This window comes from Paroedura picta, chromosome 12 (assembly GCF_049243985.1).
Source record: "Paroedura picta isolate Pp20150507F chromosome 12, Ppicta_v3.0, whole genome shotgun sequence".
Classification (NCBI taxonomy): Eukaryota; Metazoa; Chordata; class Lepidosauria; order Squamata; family Gekkonidae; genus Paroedura; species Paroedura picta.
Genome location: NC_135380.1, coordinates 8827710 through 8850032, shown reverse-complemented (window position 1 = coordinate 8850032; position 22323 = coordinate 8827710). Strand labels below are relative to the sequence as shown.

The 22323-nt window shown below is 46.6% G+C and overlaps 1 protein-coding gene across 5 annotated transcripts in view; it reads right to left on the bottom strand.

Moving 5' to 3' along the window:
* Positions 1 to 12324: 12324 nt before the first annotated feature.
* Positions 12325 to 22323, bottom strand: part of ZBTB44 (zinc finger and BTB domain containing 44) — a 35330-nt gene continuing 25331 nt past the window's right edge. For 3 of the 5 annotated variants that reach the window (XM_077306416.1, XM_077306415.1, XM_077306417.1), the window contains exons 5-6: positions 20925 to 21225; positions 12325 to 18350 (exon numbers count right to left, since the gene is read on the bottom strand). In XM_077306416.1, the coding sequence (XP_077162531.1) occupies positions 18068 to 18350; positions 20925 to 21225 (584 nt within the window). In that variant the 3' untranslated portion in view covers positions 12325 to 18067. The remainder of the gene's footprint in view (positions 18351 to 20924; positions 21226 to 22323) is intronic. The other 2 variants (XR_013225974.1, XM_077306418.1) reach the window with 2 other exon arrangements.

Here is a 22323-nt window from a genome sequence, read left to right as displayed (position 1 = left end):
AACGCCAGCGGCTAAACCTGGAAGAACCTGCATGCGGAGCAGATGTTTTATGACCAAGCCATGGCCCATCCCTTGATACGTTTGTCTGAATTTTCCTTTTCTGGGCCTCTTGAACAGATCTAGAAAAGCACAGATCAGATTGCTTCTTGAGAAAAGGTGGGGGAGTCAGGAATGCGATCCGAGGCACCCGCCAGCGTAATCCTGCAAGGCTGAGCAACCAACCTCCGGGGCTCCAAGATGACCCCAGGCACCCCGTCCTGCGTGCTTTGCCTCCTGGGCATGTGGTGCCATGCTCCCTGGTTTCCTGAACAAGGTCCAGGGCTGGTTTCCTACACGTTTGAATCCCGCCAGCTTGACACAGCCTGCCCTGCCGATGAAATCACCAAGTTGGCTGGCTCTTTGTCTGAAAAACAAGACTCTTTTCTCCGGGCCCTTCATGTACGGAAAGGACGTCGGTTCTCAAACACAGGCAGAACCCTGCCAAGTTCCTATGGCCGGCCGTCTGAGCAAGCTGATGCTGGGCCGCGGGTTTGTCGATTTGAACACTTAGAAACAAAATTAAACGAGAGGCCAATCACAGCCCCCCTCCCCTCTGGTTAACTTCACCAAAAATTTATTAAAAGTCTGTTTAAGCGGCTACAAAATGAAAGTTACGGAAGGTGGCTTGAAGCCAGGAGGCGCGTGATCAAGTCGGGAATCATGGAGGCTGCACCTCGTGAAGATAAATGTTGACAAGAAGCCACGAGTTAATTCTGCTTGGACCACCGTAGAGCAGTGGCTAGTGTTGAAGCTCAGCCAGGAAGAGATCTGGGTTCGAAACAGCATGGTGTGCGGGTTAGTACATCAGATGAGCATCTGGGAGATGCACATCCACAGCTTGGTATGAATGGTTCACGATCCTTTAATAGCCTTGGGCCATTTATACGGTTGCCAGATCCAGGTAAGAGAGAATGCTGGAGATTTGGAGATGGAGCTTGGGAAGGACAGAGACGTCAGTGGGGTATGCCAGGGGTAGTCAATCTGTGGTCCTCCAGATGTCCATGGACTACAATTCCACCACATATTCCAACAGTACTAAACCTGCTTGGCTTCTGAGATCTGATGAGATGGGCCTCTATTATACCATCCCACAGAAAGTCCTCACACAATTTCAGGCTTCCCACCAAAGTCCTGAGGACTAGGAACTCGCTCGTAACCATCTCCCCCCTCCCAGAGAGTCTCACGATGCATAATTCCGGAGCCAGAAACCCGTCTGTACACGTGGATGACCTCATGGTAGAAACGTGGGACGTATTGTAAACAGCAGCAAGGTGATGGATTGCAGCTTCAGAGGGGTTTACATGACAAAACTGGAGGGGGGAGGGTTCTTTAAAAAAAGAGACTGCCGTAAATAAACAAAAGAAATCTACCTCCGCTCCGCATAGCTGGTGAGATTTAACAACCCAGCAGGGCTTATTGGTGTAGACAGGTTCTAGGCACACAGACTGAGCCTCAGGCTATGTCAGGAATTTGCCCCTTTCTTCGCCCTCTCCTCCTGTGCTCTTGCAAGAAGGTTGGAGGGAGTCTCCATATGGTTATCATTGGGAATTGAGGCAGCATATGGCCAGATCTGGGGGGTGGGTGGGTGGGGAGAGCACATTTTCTTCTGGACCACACTGCCCATTGTTTATGGTGAGGGAAGGCCAGGTTGCGGGGTGGGGGGAAAGGAACTGTTAAGTGGGTGAAGGAACGTCATTTTTCAATAATAGGAAAACAACAATCCAGGTCTGTTGGGTGGCTGGAGAGAGCCTTGGCACAGGCCTACTCTTCTGGTGAGGGGAGTACTGGAGGGAGAGATGCTGCCATCGTGGCCAATTCTTCCTCACTGTTCAGCTTCGGTGCAACTGAAAGGGCCGGCTTCCAGGAGCAGATGCTAGCGGACCCTTGAAGAGCTGCAAGTTGTTGACAACTTCCTTTACTGCCGTGGCGAGGGGTTGCCAACTTCCAGGTGGGGCCTGGGGATCTCCCAATGTTATAATTTATCTCCGGATGATAGAGAGCAGTTTCTCTGCAGAAAAATGGCTCCTTGGGATGATTGACTCTATGGCCTGGGATGCCGCTGAGGTCCCTCCCCTACCAAGCCATGCCCTCCCCAGTAGGGTTGCCAGCTCTGGGATGGGAAATCCTTGGAGATTTGGGGGAGGGAATCTGGGGAGGGAAATTATGATGAAAAAAGAGGGATCTCAGCTGGATACAGGGTTGCCAGCTCTGGGTTGGGAAATACCTGGAGACCTTGGGGGTGAAGCCGGGAATAGGTGGGATTTGGGGGCAGGAAAGGACCTTAGTGGAGTATAATGTTATGGAGTCCACCCTCCAAAGCAGCCATTTTCTCCAGGAGAACTGATCTAATTCCAGGGGATCCCCAAGTACCACCTGGGAACTGGCATCCCTACCTGAAATCTCCAGGTAGAACTGACTTGAAATCTCCATGTAGAAACGCCCATGCAGAACTGGCAACCCTATCTAAGGTTCATAGACCATAGACTGTGCAGGCACAATGAAAAATCTGAAATTAAACATAAACCTATGTGACTGAATGCTGAATCGGAATTACGTGTACTGATTCTGTTTTGCAAGAACAGATCGATCACTACCCAGAGCAGCTGGCAAATGGAACTTGCTCAGGATCCCCAGCCTCAAAAAGGTTAAACTGGCTTCAGCCAAGGCCAGGGCCTTTACAACCCTGGCCCCAGCCAAGTGGAACGCTTTTCCTAGTGAGATCAGGGCCCTGCAGGACCTTAAAGAACAAGACAGAGGTGTTCTACCAGGCCAATAGCTGAGGCCTTGAAATAATGAATGAACATCAAAATCCTGCTGGCCTCTCTGCCCCAAATTAACCCCCAAAGGTTGATATTATCTGTCCCCCCCTTTCCTTTTCCTGGAGAAGGAGACAGCCTTTGGGCAAATTAGCTTTGATTTATAATTTTACAATTCTAATACGTTCAGACTTTTAAATCTGTATATTTAACTGTATTTTCTGATGGATGTGATCCACCTTGAGCCTTTGGGGAAGGGCAGAATATAAGCAAGCAAACAAACAATTAGACCAGCACAGATACCCTCTGAAACCACCAGAGCAGCCACGACAGAAGTATGAGCATCAGAGGCAGCCAGCCCAGCAGGCATTATGCAGGAATGAAAAATAGCCAGCCGATCAGCATAATTATCATTTGCGATTATTAATTGTGTTCTTATGCTGGTTTTCAAGGGGGCAAAACCCCGCAGGGGTGCCATAGGGTGGGACCAAAGGGCACAGTCCCTGATACACCATGCTAAAAAAAGACGCCAACGTCTACAACCAAGCCTCCAGATTGTTTTTCAAAGCTCAGTTTCAAAACCTGCAACCATAACTATGATTTATTCTTCGTTTTTACTCTTTTTAAAAACATGACACAGGGCAGCCTCACACCAGGGACCATGCCAGCCAGCCAGCCAGCCAATTTTTAAAGAAAAATCCCTAAAGATGTCTTCTGTTGAAGAGAACACTGGCATTTAAAAAGAGCTTGGCTGTGGCAAAAGGGATTCTAAGGCCAACAGGATCCTGGGTGAAGGCAAATCAGGAGGCTGCAGGCAAGGAATGAGGGTGGGCTTGCCAGCCTCCCTGAATGACAATTTCTCCCCTGGAGAAAAGAGCTACTTTGGAAGGTGGCCTGTATGGCATTATATCCTATGAAGTCCCCCCTGCCCTCCCAAATCTATCTTCCCTAGGCTCTTCCTGCAAAACCTCCAGGGGGTTCAATTCCCCGCTCCTCCTCCACATGAAATCTGCTGGGTGACTTTGCCTCAGTCCCAGTTCTCTCAGAGCTCTCTCAGTCCTGCTGAGCTGCCTGTTGTGGGGAGAAGAAGGGAAGGTGATGGTAAGGTGCTGCGACCTTAGGGTCAAGAAAGGCAGGGTATAAAGGCCAGCACTTTTTCCTCTTCCTCTTCCTCTTCCTCTTCCTCCTCCTCCTCCTCTTCCTCTTCCTCTTCCTCTTCCTCTTCCTCTTCCTCTTCTTTCTGATTTTACTATTTAGACGACTGCCTATGGAGTAGCGGCACAGTGAGAGGAGAATAGAATTCAACGGAGCTGTGTGAGAACATGCCAGTGGTTCATCAGAAAATGGGCTTCCTGGATATGCCAGAGCTGCTAACCAATCAGCATAAGGCACAGCCAGCTTTGCCTCAAATCCCAGAACCAGGAGGCAACATCAGGAGAAGGTTTTGGCCTCTATACCCTGTTTTTGGCTGTCCAGAGGTACTGGTTATCCACTGTGTAAGTCAAGACGTTGATGGACCACTGGTCTGAGGGGCTGCTGGGCTAGATGGCTGGCTGGTGTGATCCAGCACGGCTCTTAGGTTCTTAAATCCCACTGGACCAAGTTTGCTCAAGTGGAATGCAGGTATAGATGGCCACATGGTGTAGGGGTTTCCAGAGCACAGGGACTGCCATTTTAAAGGGACCTATTTCTGAATTCCTAATAGCTTTTTTCAGAATTTCCCTTTGTGTGTCTTAGCTCTTCAACTCCACACATAAACCAAGATGGGGTCATGGTAGTGGGCAGCTGGCATACTTGATTCTCCATCACATCCTCTCTTGATGTTCACCTGGAGGAGCGGAGGGTTGAAACATTATTTTCCTATGATTCTGTTAGATGGGGGGGGGTCAGTAGGTGGAGCCAAAGTCACTGGTCCTCCCACCGTCCTAAACAAGAAAATATAGTCATGTTAAAAATTAGTGGCTGACCAGGGCAGTCGACTATCCCCCCTCCCCAGACCAGGCTATAATGTATACCAGCCAGCGTCCATCACTCCTGAAGAGGCTGCTGTCCGGCAGTCTCTAAATAAACAGAGAGAGAGGACCAAACATCTGGAATGAGCAGCTGGTTTTAATGTCCATGGAGAGTACATTTCAACACATGCCTGCCATTACTCATCTGCCTACAAAGAAGCAGAACCAAAATTCCCAGACGAAGGCAGCAGTCGTCCCTTCTCGCGGGCCTGGAGGGGTGGGGTGGGAGAATGCAGTAAGGGGGTTGCCGCTCTTCATTTTGTTTTGTCCTGGTCGCGATTGTTGCACACTTCCTGTACATACGTACGGCCTCCTCCTGGGAGTGAGCTCTGGTTTTTATTCCTCCCACCACCGCCACAACACTCGGCTGGGTTTTGCCACCATGCACCTATGCGCCCGCCCCAAATAAATTGCAAGTTGTTTGGCTGAAAGAGGGTGTGCATGTGCGTGTGTGTTCTTGGGGTGGAGTGAGACGGCGGTGGCCCAGTTTGGTTTCTCCTAAAAGAACTGAGCGGAACAGAGAAGCAGATTCACCCGGCTTCCTGACCTAGTGGCATTTATTGATTTATGTTCACATTTCTACTTTGCCCGTCCAGGAGTGGTTTAAGGATTTGCAGGGCCCTAAGCAGAATACAACTGCAGCGGGATCAGCCAGATGGGGAAGGGTAGAGGGGCTCCCCACAGTGGAAAGGGGTGTCACTCCAAGTGTCCTTAAAGAGGGAAAAGGGGGGAGGAGAGATGCCACAGCCCTGATCCATGGGGGGGGGGCGGGGTGGGGGGTGGCAATGAGTGGGGCCACTGGAAGCACGGGGGCCGTAGCAAGAAATGCTAGAGATACCATCTGTCCACTTCCATCCAGCTTTTAAAACAATATTTGGGTTTTTAAGCCATATTTCTAGAACAGCGTCCAAAAGTTATGCCTTTTCTGGGTCACACAGTCATCAGCCCCCCTTCCCACCTAGAAATCTCTCATAGCTTATGGGCAACCGTGAAACCCTCCCTGAGTAGGGAATGCCAGTCTCCAAGTGAGACGTGGGGGTCCCCAGGAATTACAGTTCATCTCCGGACTAAAGAGATCAGTTTCCCTGGAGAAAATGGCTGCTTTAGAGGGTGGACTTTATGGTAATATATTCCTCTCCACCTCAAATCTCAGCCACCCCCAGGGACTCCAGGTATTTCCCAATCCAGAGCTGGCAACCCTAACCCCGAGAGAACGGCATGGCAATACCAGCAAACCTAAAGTTTAGCTTAGCAGTCTAATATAGGCAATGCATGTTGTGTTGCTGAGCAGCAATAGCTCCAGGATCGATGGCTCAAGGGGGTGGCAGGTTACAGTGGATGAGTGATAGGGTTGGGAGTGTCCTGCATATTGCAGGGGGTTGGTCTAGATGACCCAGGAGGTCCCTTCCAACTCTATTATTCTATGATTCTATGAAATAGATACTTTGATTTGAACGATTGAGCTGCAAACTGCTGCACGGTACGTAGAGTTATGCTTCTCAGTGGTATGAGGTTTTCCTATGCAAGAACGTAGAAGTAGAACGCAAAGTCAGGGCAACGGGCGATGGATCGTGGCTACGAAGCAGGTGGAAAGCCGCACAGAGGTGACCTCTTCGGTTGCCCCAATTCATTCCTTCAGCTAGCAAACTACAAATATCTCCGGGAAGATTCCCTGGCTGTCTCTCAGCTGTAGCATGTATCCCTGCGACAGGCCAGTGTTCAGGAATGGTGTGCGCCTTGTTCTACTTTGGACCTGGAAGGGCTTGCTGGGATAAAGCAATCAGTGCAGCCTCTCTGGCTGATGTTTACTTTGGGCCAGGTGGAAACCGTCTCCCTTTGGCCCAGAGCCACGGGCCCAGCATGTTTGGAAGGGGTTCTCCCCTACTACTACCAGACACTGTTTCGGAGTCTTTGGCTTTAAATCTTCCCCTGTATTTGATTAACCCGCAGCAGCTGTTTTTCCATTTGGACAACAAATCATAAATCTGGAGGCTTGTGTGAGAGAGTGTCTCTGTCTGAGAATGTTTGTCAGTCGGAGACGAGCTGGCCTGGTGCGGGAAGATTCCACCTTGGCATCATCTGTGCCAGGGGTAGTCAAACTGCGGCCCTCCAGATGTCCATTCGCTGGCAGGGTCTCATGGGAATTGTAGTCCATGGACATCTGGAGGGCCGCAGTTTGAGTACCCCTGGTCTATGCCAGTGGAGATTCTATCGAAGAACTCTGATTTCCAGGTTTCCAGCACCTTCTCGTTCCATGACACTCCTGTCCCTTAAATGCATGTGTTTGGGCCTGTCTAATCATTTGGCTTTTCTGGGAAGGAGTTTTTGAATCAGTTTTGTATTAGAATGTTCATTGGTCGTCGAGGACGTGGCTGTGCTTTTCGGCTATCTGCCTGTTCGTTGGAGACTGTCAGGCAATGAAAATTCACCCTCCCTGCCCTTAGTATAGCTAAAAGACTAGCATTACAACACTGGAAAGATAAAGTCCACCGAATCCTTGGTCAAGTGTCTGGGAGCTTTTAGATGTCTCCAGGCTGTGAGACACCCCAGAAGTGGTAGAATCATGCAAAATAGACCAAGAAAGCATGGCTGGATCCTTCCCCTTCCCACATTCTCCAGGCCCATCATTGGCCATGTTTTGGGGGCAGGTTGACATGACCGTATATGGTCATATCACTCAATAAATGTTTAACAAATTAAAAAACATAAAAAATTAATTAACTCCCACCCATTCAGGAAACCCTTTTGAGGACATCAAGAATAAGCCTGCTCTAAGCTGAGGCTACTGCTGAAGTCTAGGTCTCCCAGTGGGGTCCTCCGCAGCCACTCCCTATCCATGCAATTCCCCTACTGCCCAGTTGTTTGTTGGGATCCCTCCTGCCAGCCCCACGCTGCAGGCACTATCCAGCTCAGGATGTGAGCACCAGGAAGAATGGGAAACGAACAAACAGGTCGAGTCAGGATGGATGGGTGGAGAGACACACTGCAGCACTGTGGAAGATGTTGTCATAAGAAGTGCTAAGATCAGAAGTCCCCAGAGGCTGGAACAAATTAGACACATTAAGAGAGATACTTAGCCTGCCGCCTTAAGCAAGAACATTTTGCACACTGATGTATCTGAATATCTCAGAACTGAGATGTGCTTGAAGTGCTGCTTTCTGCAAAGTTAACATGTTTCTGCAATTATCACGTCAACTGGCAGGGGCTCATGGGAATTGTAGTCCATGAACATCTGGAGGACCACAGGTTGACTTCCCCTGGCCTAGGGTATCTAGGCCAGGGCTATGCTTATCTGGACTTAAAAAGAGAAGAGCTGTTTTTTAATATCTTGCTTTTCACTACCCAAAGGAATTTCAAACTGGCTTACCCACAACAGACACCCTGTGAGGTAGGTGGGGCTGAGAGAGCTCAAAGAAAACTGCTCTGCGAGAACAGCACTAAGAGAACTGTGGTTGGCCCAAGGTCACCCAAATGGGGAGCCAAACCCAGTTCTCCAGATTAGAGTCCACCCCTCTTTAACCACAGCACCACGCTGGCTCTCAAGCGTACAGGTGGTGGATTTCTGATGGAGGGGATGGTGCAGGAAGGAAATTGCCTGCAATTCCGCAGCACTGTGGTCTCAAATCTCCTCTTTGATAGCTGCTTTTTGCAGCACAAGTACACATATGAGGATTCAAACCCAGCTCCCTGGCATCATGTATGGTCCAGCCCTTTAGCTTTCTCAGCTATTGGACGGCTCCCGTTATCTGTACATCACCGAGAATTCATCTGGGCTGGAATCTTCCATTTTGCGCCAAGCATGGGGTGCTTTCTGAGAAATCATTAACCTTGCATGAGTCTCTGCAATGGCCCAAGATCTCACCGTGTGTTTGGTTCATTCCCTGCCAGGAGCTGGAGGAACCAAGCAGCAGCCTTCCTGGACATGAAGCAAAGATGGAACCGTCAATGACATCCCAAGGCCTTGGAAACTAACCAGCCTCTGGTCCTAGCTGTGGGCGAAAGAGGAAGGATGGTGGGGCCAGGCGGTGCTGTCTGGCAAGACCCTTTTGAGACGGGGATAGGCTCTGGGTTCACCCCAGCCATCTGGTTCTCTCCAGCACTGCTGATGGGAGATAGAGAAAGGCTGTGAAGCAAATGCCAAACTGTCCTTTCCAGGTCCAAGGGTGCATTTTGCATGTGCACAGGCTGTGTTAGCAAAAGCCTGCATTGGAAGTAAATGGCCCTTTCCCAGCTGAGATAAGTTGGAGGTGGGAGGGGAATGGTTGGGTAATAACGTTATTGCCCTATACGTTTCTCTAAAAGAAAGAGAACAAGAGAGAGAGAGAGAGACAGGGAGGGAGGGAGGGGGAAAGAAGAAGTGTTATTCAAAGACTATAAAAGGCAAAACTCTGGAGGAAGGTGATGCAGAGGGGGTTGCCAAGTTATTGGGAAGGGGAGGGGAAGTTATAAAAAAAAAAATCGACAGAGAGGCACAGCCAGAACTTGGCGTGTGCACTTGGGCTTGTATAAATCAGCCGCCCGAGTCCGGCGGTTGCTCTCGCTGACAAGATTTCAGGCTCCTTGGCGAGAGACGTGGGACATGAGCTCGGGAAGCACTCACGGAATAGTAAACTGTTATTAAAAGTCGGGATGGAGCCGGGGGTGAGGAAAGGAGAGAACAAAAATCACCAGTATGCATTACGTGTGGCTTTTGCCTGCCTTGCTGTCTTAGAACAGAATGACCTGGGCCTTGCCCAGGGCGCAGGCCGCAAGTAGGAGGAGGACCTGGCTGGGATACTCCGGCCTGAAGTCAGGACTGGAAAGAGGTGAATTCGACTAAGTTAATGGCTTGTATATTATAATCCGAACAGGAGGGTTGTAGTGCCGACCGGTGGCTGGTACTTTTGGATCCGGTCAAAGGGCTCAGCATTCCAAAAGGTCACATGACCTGTGGAAGCGCCAAGCCCTAAAAGGTAAGGTGGGTGATGTAGAGGACAGGGTCTTTATTGTGCGTGGCCAGGGTCTTTGTTGTGATCCTCATCTAAGGACACGTCTGCTTCTGTTCTAGGACCGCACCCGTGAAATGGCAGTGGATAGGGCTGTCCAGTTGCGGGGGACTTACAGAGATGCAGTAGGGAAAGCTTCCTCAATTTCTTTACCCTTCAGAAACCCCTGAAACATTCTTTGGGCTTCAAGAAACCCCAGAAGTGGTGCGATCATGCAGGAAATGGTTGGGAAGCAGAGCTGTGGACATGTCCACTCTGGGATCCTCCCCTTCCAGGCCCATTATTGGCCATTTTGGGAGGTGGGAGGGTCAACATGACCATATATGGTCATATCATCCGATAAATGGTCATATCATCCGATAAACAATTTTTTAAAATATATAAAAAGGGCCAACTGCCTCTCCCCATTGCTTGCCTTGAAAACCCTACAACAGGGTTTCTTTAAGTCCCACCCATTTGGGAAACCCTTGTAGGATTTTCAAGGCAAGGGAAGAGCAGAGGCAGTTGGCCCTTGTCTAATAGGCTTGTACACCAGGGGCCCGATCTGGATCGATTCGGTTTCAGCACCCATTCTAGTCAATGGTGCCATTGACTTTAATGGGAATTCCGCCATTCCAGCCTTTCCTGGAGCCTGGGGGTTTCAATTATGGCCTCCAAGCTTTCAGGAAAGCTCCGGGAGGCTCTTCTCTAACTATCCCCCCAGATTTCACAACAATGGGACCACGGGATCCACATCCAGGGGTTCCAAATGAGGGTGCCCTCAGCTGCTCCTTTCTATCCAATGGGACGGACTCTCCATTCTGGGGAGGGGGCACACAGAAGGGGCCAGGACTCAGTGTAGAGCATCTGCTCAGCACACAGAAGACCCCCAGTTCAATCCTTGCCATCTCCAGTTAAAACCACCAGGCGGTAAGTGATGGGAAAGAGCTCTGCCGGAGAGCTCCTGCCAGTCTGAGTAGACAATACTCTCCTTGATGGACCAAGATTCTGATTGGGTAATGGACAGCTTCATGCATTACCTCAGACCCTCAGAGACAAGGGAGGACTCCCTGCAAAGGGTCTTGAAAGACCCCATCTCCCAAAGAACGCCCCACACATGCCCTTTGATCCTGCTAAACCTTGAAAGCCAGAGGCATGCCTACTGCCCCGTGTCTCCCCTGGAACTAATGACATTCAAGAGACCCTGCAACCACCTTGCCTTTCTGCTCTTGCTGCTGCTTTCCAAGAAGGGTGTATTTGAGGGCGACCACAGGTTGGCCCTGCAGTGCTCCACGGAAAGGTGGAGCTGCTGACTTGGGTCTTTGGTATTGCATGTCTCCTTCTGACCAGCTGTGAATTGCTTTGCCTGGGTGGGAGCAACCTGGCTGGACAGTTCCCCTGCTGCTTCAGCAAACCTGATCTGGCTCTTGCTCTTTGCCCCGCTGGACAGCTCCCCGGCCTCACAGGTAGATGGAACCTGAGCCTGGAGGGCCAGGCCTGGCTGGGCATGGCCCACAACGCCTTGCTTTGCAAACACCGGCTCGTACCTGCTATTAATCAACACTTTTTAAATCCTACACTCTAGGTCACGAACTGAGCTATTGCCTCTGGGGACTCTATTTACTGACGTTTTGCAGATAGAACAACTTTGCTGTCCCCCTCCCGGAAAGCCAGCTTGGTGTAGTGTTTAGGAGTGCAGACTTCTGGCAAGCTGGGTTTGATTCCCCACTCCCCCACATGCACACGTTTGCTGGCAGGGGCTCATGGGAATTGTAGTCCATGAACATCTGGAGGACCACAGGTTGACTACTCCTGATTTACAGTGCTGTGGGCTGAGGCAGGTGCCTAGGTATGCTAGTCCCTCTGACGGGCTTTCCTTTTGTAATGGGTGCATTCCTTTAAATGTGCTATGAACAACGGAAACTCAGACCTTGTAAGTATTTTAAATAGACATTTTTTTCACCTGGATAGCCCAAGGCTAGCCTGATCTCATCAGATCTTGGCAGCTAAGCAGGGTCAGCCCTGGCTAGTGCTTACACCAGGGTCGGGACATGGAAGCAGGCAATGGCAAACCAGCTCTGAAGGAGTCTTTGCCTTGCAAACCCTTTGTCAGCTGTGATTTGACAGCTCGTTCCGCTACCACCACACTTGTATACACATCGGACACGTTTACAATAAATCCGCAGGGCCTGGGACAAGCCCTGACTTGCCCAGGGCAACATGCTGAAGCAGGAAAGCAGTGCTCGAGCAGATTTTGGAACCAACTAGGGGCTTTTGAAAACAGCAGAATAAAATCTGAGCTGAATAACTCTCCTTTTCCTGCAGGCAATTTAACATCTGTGTATGGCCAAAGGCGTGAGCTGAAGAGTTCTTGGTTTGTGGGTCTTCTGCACTTGGGACAACCCCGTAGAGATCATAACCTCCTTTAAGTTTGTGCTGTGGGGTCCACTGGGGTGTAACATTTTGTTGCGTATGCTCTTTTAATTTATAAGGACTTTGTGCCCTTTGTAAGTAGGTCAAACTACAGAAAAATAATGACACTGAAATAGGTACTTACTCCATAAAACATTAATATTTTAATGAAAAATCTTAGCATCATGTTTCTATCCAAAGACACTCAAAACTAGTTTTTCTTCCCTCTTAATTTTGACTTATAATGGGACCAGTCTGGAGATTTTTTAAAAATTTCTGAAGGGTTTTTTTTTCCTTTAAAGATTAAACAACCAGGCTAGCAAAAAAGGTACCCAATACATATTCTTCTTATATCAAACAAGCTATTATTTCAGTACAATGTAACTATACAGAATATATACAATACACGTAGAATCACAAAAGCGAACACTACAGGCTCAGAACAGATTTGAAAAAACCATGATATTCACATTGATTACAAGAACTCTAAAAATGATTGTAACAGTGAAACGGCACTTTAGTTTACAAAAAAGTCACAAAAATATATATATAGCCACCGAGAACTATGGGTTCCTGAAAAATACTAATAGCCAGATATAGTATATAAAATGCAAAGTGTATTTCAACATTTAAAAAACGAAAAACGAAAACGAAAAACAAACCCAAGAAACATTTCCATTTAGTCGATAAACATGCCAAGAAGTGTAGCTGCGGTTGGCACGGACAAGGGGGATGCTGAACGAGATGGCGGCTGGTGACCGAAGGCTGGCACAGATAAAAAGGGGGGGGGAGGCTGCTGTTGTGGGGCCCCCCGTAAGACCCCAATTCCTACTTTACTCCCATCTCTCCCCCCCCCCCAAGATTCTTCTAAAGGTCCAGAGACAGACGGCACTGCAAAAGTGGAGCCAGAAAACAATCTCGGGCTTCTATTATTCAGGGCTATCCTAATATCGGCAGCTAGCAGCAGCCGCGGCCCTACCCCTTTCGAGGCGTCTCGAAACCCTCCCGGGTCACCACAGTGCTACATGAAAGCACCTTTGACACAGCCAAATCTCTGGATGAGCTTGATAAGACCCACTGAAGGACTTCAATACCGTACAGAGAATAAGAAACGAAAAACAAAACAAAACAAAACACGCACACACTGCTTATGTTTGCATTTAAAAAATAGATTTTGTATTTTTAATACCGGCTTTATGCTACTGATAAACTCTAGTATTTAGTTGTATATATTTCTACCCCGCTTTCTGGCCAAACGTGGCCCACAAAAGCCTTGTAACATGGCAGAATACTAGCCTGGATGCAAGCAGGGACTGCTCGTTCTGGCAAAGCCAGAGGTCCGTTAACAGCAACGTTTTGTTCTTGATTGGGATAAGAAAAGAAATACCTTTTGTGGAAAGGCAACCACGGACTGCCTCTCCTTTGTATTACATGTCATCCAAACTGTTCTCGATACAGGGAGTTCAGCAGATTCGAAGAAAGGAAGGGGAAGGGGAAGGGGAAGGGGGGAGACAAGATCTAACCCTCTGCTATCTTGAGGCTGGTGAAGAAAATATTAGTAATAAAAAAAAAAACAATGTTAAAAAAAAAATTGGCCAAAGCCACTATTTTTAAAAATTTGCAAATGCGTTATTAAAAAAATACAATCTTAATCTCTTTTTGGGCCTAGGGACTATGGTTTTATAAAATATAGTATTTCTCTATAGTGTTTTCCTTTTGCTACACTGGCACTGATCACTTCATTTAAAAAGAAACGATTCACATTTACACTTTTCAGCCTAAAGGTAAGTGCCAAAACTAGAACTATTCTCAACAATTTTAGCTGACTGTTATGTTCAGCGTTAGAACTGTGAGCATAAAATTGGTCAGCCTGAGAAGAGAGGTCAAATTGACTTCCCAAACATGCATCCGAGGGGAATAAGCTGGTGACAGAAAGACATTATGCTACATGAAGTTGACATTCCGTATTGCAGTTTGGGGAAACATAATCTCATCTCCAATGTACGTACGCTCTCCATCTGGCCCTCGGGGAGTGTGGTTTGTCGGCACATTAAAAAAAAAAGAAAAACCCAGCTAAACACCTTTCTAATCCTCACAGCATTGTGCAACTCTGCTCCTTTTGTGGGAGAGAACTGAGGGAAATGTCAGGTGTGGGTTCTAGCCCTAGTCGGTGCCTCTCTTTCCTAATTGTGTGGGAACAGATGATTTCCATCTGAATTTAAAACCCTTTTTGTTACAAGTCACGTTAGGGGAAAGCTGTACAGTACATCCTGATACGTGAGAGATACGTACATACATGATGTAATGCTCCACCAACCCACTGTAGGAATTGAGTTGGCCAATGACCATCATAGATCATAAAGAGGATTCTACTCTGTCACCAAAGTGAACCCAGTTTCATCATCTGATGCTGGAAATAGCGTTCAGTCTACAAATGCAGTTCTTGTGATGCTCCCCTGGGGGGGGGGGAAATTGGACTTTTCGCTCACTTTAATTTAAAGCAGAGATGGTTAGTCTTTTAAGGCCATGGTAAACCTCCGTGATCAAACCACTTGGGGTTGGTTCATTCATGCACTTTGCAAGAGAACACTGAATGAAGCGCTTTATAGCTTTCTGAATAGTGGTACATGTGCTCTTGATGAGGATCAAATGGTTGGAAAGAAGGGCTGCATTTGGGCCCGGCTGCACCAGCAATTTAAAGGAACATGGTACTGATTAAAGGATCCACAGCATCACATCTAGTTTGGCCCTCAGACCTGGATTTGCCCGAGTGCTGGTCAGAACATCTAGGTTTTCAGGGGTAGTCAAACTGCGGCCCTCCAGATGTCCATGAACTACAATTCCCAGAAGCCCCTGCCAGCATTTGCTGGCAGGGGCTTCTGGGAATTGTAGTTCATGGACATCTGGAGGGCCGCAGTTTGACTACTCCTGATCTAGGTTTTCAGGGGCCAGAATTAAGGAAACTTCGCACCTAACAACAACAAAGGTGAGATGTGCCACAAGATGATCTTTTTTTTTTTTTAAAGTCTTTGTTTCTGGCTTGCTAAGGTTGCAAGAAAGACATACTAACCTGGAAGTCAGTTCAATTAAAAAAAACACTGGGGCTATGTGTTCTAGGTTGGCCAAGGGGTTAGAAATTGGCCCGCTTTCTGATCCTCACTTGTCTTCCACAATTCTTTATCTTAAAGCACTTCTAACAATGGAAGCCTCTCCATGGCTGAAAAAGGAAAACACAAAATCCAGAACGAGAGACAACAAGAACAGCAGTAAGACACTTCATTGGTAGGTAGCTCTAGGGTCAGGGGCATATTCCTTTATTATTTTTTTTTTTTACAAAAAAAAACCCCACTCTTGGGAAAAGAGAGAATTATGAACTGATCCTATACTGAGCTGAGATTTAAGAGTACCGAATAAATGCAACAGGAGGACTTTTACAGAAACTGTGACACAATGCACAGTTCATGCAACCAGCAACTAGGTTCACTTTTATTTTTGCAAGGACAATGGAAAGAAGACTTCTGAGCTCGAAGCAGAATTACGAATGTCTTCTTTTAATATTTTGTCCTGTTTTCAGAAAGCAAGTTGCAGTCTGATACCACATTTGAAATCTTCCTAAAATCCTGTTAGGGTAGATGACCTGCTTGGGCTAGGGTGATACACTTTGCACGCTGTTTCTCATTAACAAGTATACATTGGATAAGATTCACGCGTGAGCTGAACAAGTCAGTCTAGGGACGAGAAGCTAAAAACAGCCGCACACTTTACTTGCAGGGTTACCTGTCAAGCACAAATCTATCCGTAATGGATTAGTGCTATTTAATTGTCACCAATAGTTAGTGGCCTCTTTTGCTTGTATTTTTCTTTACGTTGATGATGAAGCCGCCCAAGGCACTGTATGTATTCCAAGCCCCATAATCCTTTGCTACCAGTTCTTCAGGAAGATATGTCTCTTGCCCTAAAAGTTAGTGGTAGGGTTGGCCGCTCCGGCGCCCAAAGTGGCTGGTCTCTCCTGGCACAGCCAGTGCCGCGCCGTGGGGGGGCAGGGGGGTGGCGCGGGTGTCAGCTCGCCGGCTGGCGTACACACGGAGCTCCACACCTGCGTGTGTGTGTGCCCGCCGATGACTGCACCTCCCCTCCCCCCCGCGGTGTGGCGCTGGCTGTGCCAGGAGAGACCTGCCACTTCGGGCACCGAAGCGCCCAACCCTAGTTGGTGGTTTAAAAAAAAAATCTGGAAAAGATGCTTTAATTTAAATTTTTTTAAACAAATCTGTTGGAAAAATTTCATGGGAAGAAAAACCTATTGGACAGAACACTTTAATTTAAAGCCAATAAGCATTTATCTGTGAAGCCCTTTCTTAAAATAGCAGAGAAGTGCAAGGAGTGGTCACAGACTGAAGACCGGGTGAATGTGCTATAGGCAGAAGCGTTCATGCTCCCTGGAAACTAATGGCCAGTTTTCCAGGCTTCAAGCACTGGTGCACAAAATAGCAACCCTGTTCTTTGAACTCCACAGTTACTTGAGACTTCTTTTGTTTCTATCAGCCCTTTACTGATTTCCCTTCGGTGAGATGACAATGACATGAAATGTATCAGTACAACTTTGAATAAATCTACCTCCTTGGGGTTCTCTTTGTGTGTGTATTAGATGAATTGTCAAGTCGGACTGTACTGAGATGCCCAAAATCGAGGGGAAAAAGAACGAATATAACCTTTCGTTTAAATTTTTACGCCTTAACAATAACAGAAGACATTGGCAATGAAATGGAAACTGCTGGCCTGAAATGCTGTATATCGTGTGTTTTCAACCTTCTATAAAATGGGGTGTTTTGGGTTATTTTTTTTTTTTTAAATGGTGAGTCTTTCATATTATTGCTTGCTGGAGCTGTGTATGTAAGCTGGAGGAATGGCTTTTATGAAACCAGCTTGGCCAAGGGTATAAAAAATCTTTTAGAATAAGAACATTTTATCATTGCTAGCAGGCCTTTTGTAAACAAACCCGTTTGGGTTAGAAACTTGGCCTCTAAAAAGAAAATAAATTGCTTGTTTTTATCTAAAACAGACTAATAAAACCGCGGTGAGTACACATAGAGATGTAGAACCGCATTAATGCACAAAAACTCTTCTTTTTTTTGCCCTTTGTAAACTCTCTCCTTTGTCATTCTTTTTTTTTGCTATCCCAAGTTGTTAAATATCACTAGAATTTCTTGACCAGAGAGAACAGTTAGACTTCAGAGAATAAAATCCAGATAAGGCCATTTCAAGGAACAGTTTCTAAAAAGGACTGGCATACCAGAGGTGAACATACTGGGGGCATGTTCCCTCTCCTTGCTTTGCCAGATCCAATCTATCATCTACTTTTAAAAAACAGAGGAGGTCCTGTAAGTTTCAGCAATAGTTACTGCATGCCCAAGAAAAGTAAGAGACCAAAACAATTCGTTCTTAAGTGAAAATACTCAAACAATGTTCATCAAATGTCTGTTCAGTGCTTGACACGTTACTTGTCATTCTGAGAGCGATCAATCTCCCTTCACTTACAAGAAGTTCTGCAAAAACCAGGATGGGAGGGAAAAAAGAATCTCTCGGTGATTGGTGCTAATTGCAGAATAATTGGAGCTTGTGTGTGCTTGGCTTTTCTTTAGAAGTGCATGTTATATTCAGAGAAGATTTTTTTACTGTGCATTTCAGCCTTGAATGTTTCCACGGAAGTGGCTGCTCGGTTGTGAAAATAGTGTAATATCTCTTGCAGTTTATGATTTTAACAGCATAGCTTACAAAATAACAAAGGGGGTGCATTCTCCCCCCCTCCATTCTGAAAATTAAATTAAATTGTACAAGACCAAACACAGGCACTTCCAAAAAGACAAAAATGAAACCAAACTCTGACTTACTCAATAGTAATAGCTGAGAGCCCCGGTTTCGGGGGTTCATCTCGGTTTGCCTCGGCACTTACAATAGTCTTTGGCTGCTCTGGCATGTCTTCCTCCTTCTCTGCCAACCCACCCAGAGGCCCCAAGGGGAAAGTGCTTTCACAATTCTGAGTTGAGGAGACCTGCGAAATGACAGGCATTTGGACAGAGGAGCTGCTTTCAAATCCGTGCTCTCCTAGCTCATACTGGCCGAGGGTTTCTTCTTGTTCTTGATTTAAGTAGTCCGGTACTAGGAAATCACTACAAGGGAGGTCAAAGGTCAAGAGAGAGCATTAGTGGAAAAGGGAATATGCTTGGGATAATTATAACATTGCATAGGAAAATGAGGAAAATCCCCTTCCCTGCACAGTGTTAAGATGGTCTCAGGAAAAAGCTGTGTTTATGGACATGCTATGGCTGCCATACAGAGAACCCTTCAAACTGCTTCAGGTTGTACCTGTTTCACGTAAAGGACTCAGAACATGGCTGGGGCAACTGCTTCTCAAGTCCCGCAAAGCAGGGGTAGTCAACCCGTGGTCCTCCATGTGTCCATGGACTACAATTCCCATGAGACCCTGCCAGCGTTTGCTGGCAGGGGCTCATGAGAATTGTAGTCCATGGACATCTGGAGGACCACGGGTTGACTACCCCTGCCACAAAGCGTTCCAGTAAAAAATCACCCCAGCCGTACAAATGGTTGACAACATGAAATCATTTCAAGAGACCTTCTATATGAAGGCCTGAATTTTGTAAACGGGTCCAAAGGGTGCCAAGATTTCATCTGGCAATACACCAGAGGGTGTGGGTTCACATTCTGACTCCATTAAAGATGTATAAGAAATGCATGGTTTATCATCTACAGAGTGCTTTCATGCAAGAATGGATGGATGTTTATTCTGAAGGCAAAATGGTGGCATAGAATCGGATTAATAAAATGTTAAAGGTAGGTAGGAAGGAACAGGTCCATGAATCATATTTAGATCACCAAGGTTTTTCTATTGACCCAAACAACCTGTGTTGCTAGTGTAAGGCAATTCCTGTGAGCCAGTTTCTCGGGAAGGAAAATGGTGAATATTTCTGGGAAGGGCAAGCCTTGGTGGGCCTCAAACCTACCTCAAATAGGCCTCAAATGGGCCATTTATGTTAACTACTTCTGAATAACAAACGAGGGATGGCAGAGATTCTCAGCTGGGGGAAACCCAGACAACACACAAAACTTCTAGAGGAATTTTGTTCTTCTGTGGCTTGCTAGATAGTTTTGCTGTGCAACCTCCCCCAAGAAAAAAAAAAGGCACTTATTTTTGTTGGACTGGTACTGCAGAATTTAACGAAGGAGTATTTTATAGGTATTTAGAGAAGCCTTTTAAATTACTAATGCAAGAAAAAAAATCAAACATCTGCAGTAAATAGAAGAATGTGTACAAACTTGACATCTTTACTAAAAATTGTTAAAAAGACAATTTGGGAAACATTTAAACAGAAATCAGTACTAGCATTTTGCATCTATGATGGAGTCAGAATAAGGAACCAACACTGCATACATAAACAACAGCTCAAAGTTAAAAACAAGCTGCCCCACAAAACTTAATTAATGTGATGTTTTATATCCCACTTTTCACTACCTGAAGGGGTCTCAAAATGGCCAACAATCGCCTTCCTCTCCCCACAACAGACAGCCTGTGAAGCTGGTGAGGCTGAGAGCACTTCTAACAGGACTGCTCTGTGAGAGGACTGCTCTAACAGGACTGAGACTAGCTCAATGTCACCCAGGTGGCTGCATGTGGAGGAGTGGGGAATCAAACCTAGCTCTCCCGAACAGAGGCTGCTGCTCTTAAGCAATACACCAAGGGAAAACATAAATTAAAGGCGAGTGCTAAACTTTTCTACATGCAGCAGGTTTTAACAGGTATACTACTGAGTCCAGTCCAGTCCAAATAAAGCAATTTTAATTTATATCAGTGACGGAGATAAACAGATGCTGAACTGCTCTCCTTAAACCAGTGAGTCTTCTAAAGGGCTGATCACCTAGTAGGTCACCTTTGCCTGGCACCTTTTATCTATGAAACTGGTGAGGATCTATTTTATGTTACGTGCACTTCATTCCCCCTTCACAAAATCAGAACTTTCAGATCAAATCAGCCACCTCAATGGTGTGGTTGTTGCTTCTGGAGGCAGCTAATTATTACAGCAGACAGGCAACAAAAGAAGTTTATATCCTGTCCTATTAACTTGCTGGTAGATAGTCCAGCACAGCAAACTGGGTGGGGGCTACTTCGTGTGAGGTAGTCTGAATGTACCTCCCCCCCCTCTCCTGATCCAAAGGTCACTCTAGATGATACTGGGCCAGGACAGCCAAAGAAACACAGTGCCATTTTCCAACCTGGTTTTTAATTTTTCAAAGGTTTGCAGGGCCCCAGATCTACTGGGGACTACGGTGGGGGAAGCAGTGAGGTGTTCTTGCCTCCTCCCACACTGTTTTCATGGCATGTGAGGATGAGGGGACAGGAGTCCTTCATCGTCTTCTGTGCCCTGATCCCCAACCGGATGGGCATTCTGAAGTTAAAAACCAAGCTGTAAAACCACACTGCATCCTTGCAGCTGACGGTGGGGTCCCAGTATTATCTACCTTGGCTCTGATATATACACATTTACATATTCCAAAAAGAGAACAGATATTACTGGTAACAGGGATGCAACAGCCCACAGGACAGCAATAAAATGGCAACCTGACAGAAAAAGGTAAATGCAGGCTGCCCTGAAAGCAGGAAGAGATGGTTTAGGAGGAGAAAAAAAAGCATGTTTCCCTGATGGGTATTTTTTTGCTGTGCACCTCACCTGCTCTGGAAGTAGTTTGCTAGCTCTGACGCTTCATGGTTCAGACTCCTCAGATGAACGATTAAATTTCCAGAGTTGGTGAACATGGCGCCACATGTTTTGCACTCGTAAATCCGAGGCTTGCGGATAATGTGCCGGGAAACCCGCATGTGGTGTTTATATTCCCCGAAGGAAGTGAAAGTGGCACTACATATCTGGCACCGGAAACAGCGTTTACCTTCGTGCTTCAGGCGATGCATCTTTAGCGAATAAGCCCGGGTGAACTTTTTCCCACAGCGGTCACACTGAAATGGTTTAATGCCTGTAGAAAGACAGGGAAGACAGGGAGGGAGCGAGGGGGGGAAATGATTTTCTGAGTGTAAGAGTGTGGTTTTACAGCTTGGTTTTAAAGCGTAACTTCTACAAATGTGGGGTGGGGGGGGGGAAGAAGAACCTCGTCAAAACTTTAACGTTGCCAAATTATTTCCAAAAGACTGAGAAGTATAAATCTTTGACCTAAATGTTAACGTAAATCTGTATGCATCAAGCACAGGATGTATCATTTAAACCTGCAATGAAGTTTTACAAGGGAGCCTTTAAAAATCAGTATTTTAAAAAATGGTCTCGGTAGGTCATAAAGGCAGCAGATTTAAGGACACCCCCTTTAAAAGTATTTTTAATATCAAAGAGTTGGACTAACTATAGTCTTTGCTGCTCATTATACAAGTTGGCTGTAACTGCAGCACTCTACGTTCCGTCACATCAAGGGCTGTCTTGCATGACTGTGCTGTAACATTCTGTGTCTCTGTTAACCTTTTCTAACCCGTTAACCTTTTCTAATTTTGCCTCTGAAGGATGTGTGCGTTCAGCCAACATGTATGATCTAGGGGCGTTCAAAAACAAACAAAACTGAACCTGAAAAATATCAGCATTTTCAGCTATTCCCAAATCCCAATATTGGTATGGTATTGGGATTCGGTTAAATAATCAGGAATATAGTCAATGGTCCCTACAGGATATAATGGAGAATCAATCTGAGGGCTGTGGCTCTAGGGGGGCTGTTTTCTGAGGCAGAGGCACCAAATTTGCATTATAGCTGCTGGTGCCACACCTCAAATACCCTCCCCACCCCAAGTTTGAAGAAGATTGGATGAGAGGGTCCAATTCTATGAGCCCCAAAGAAGATGCCTCCATGTTCCATTACTTCCACTGGAGGAGGAAAAGGCATTTAAACTGGCCCCAGTTATCTAGCGGTTCCACAAAAATTTGGATTATTTTCCAGAATGGCCATTTTGGATACCTGAAAATAGCACCCCCTCCCAAATCTGGCAGAATTAATAGTCAAAAAACATCAGATTAGCTGAATGTGCATCCCTAGCACAATCCACAGCAAAGACCAGTTTCCCAAGCAGTAAAGCCA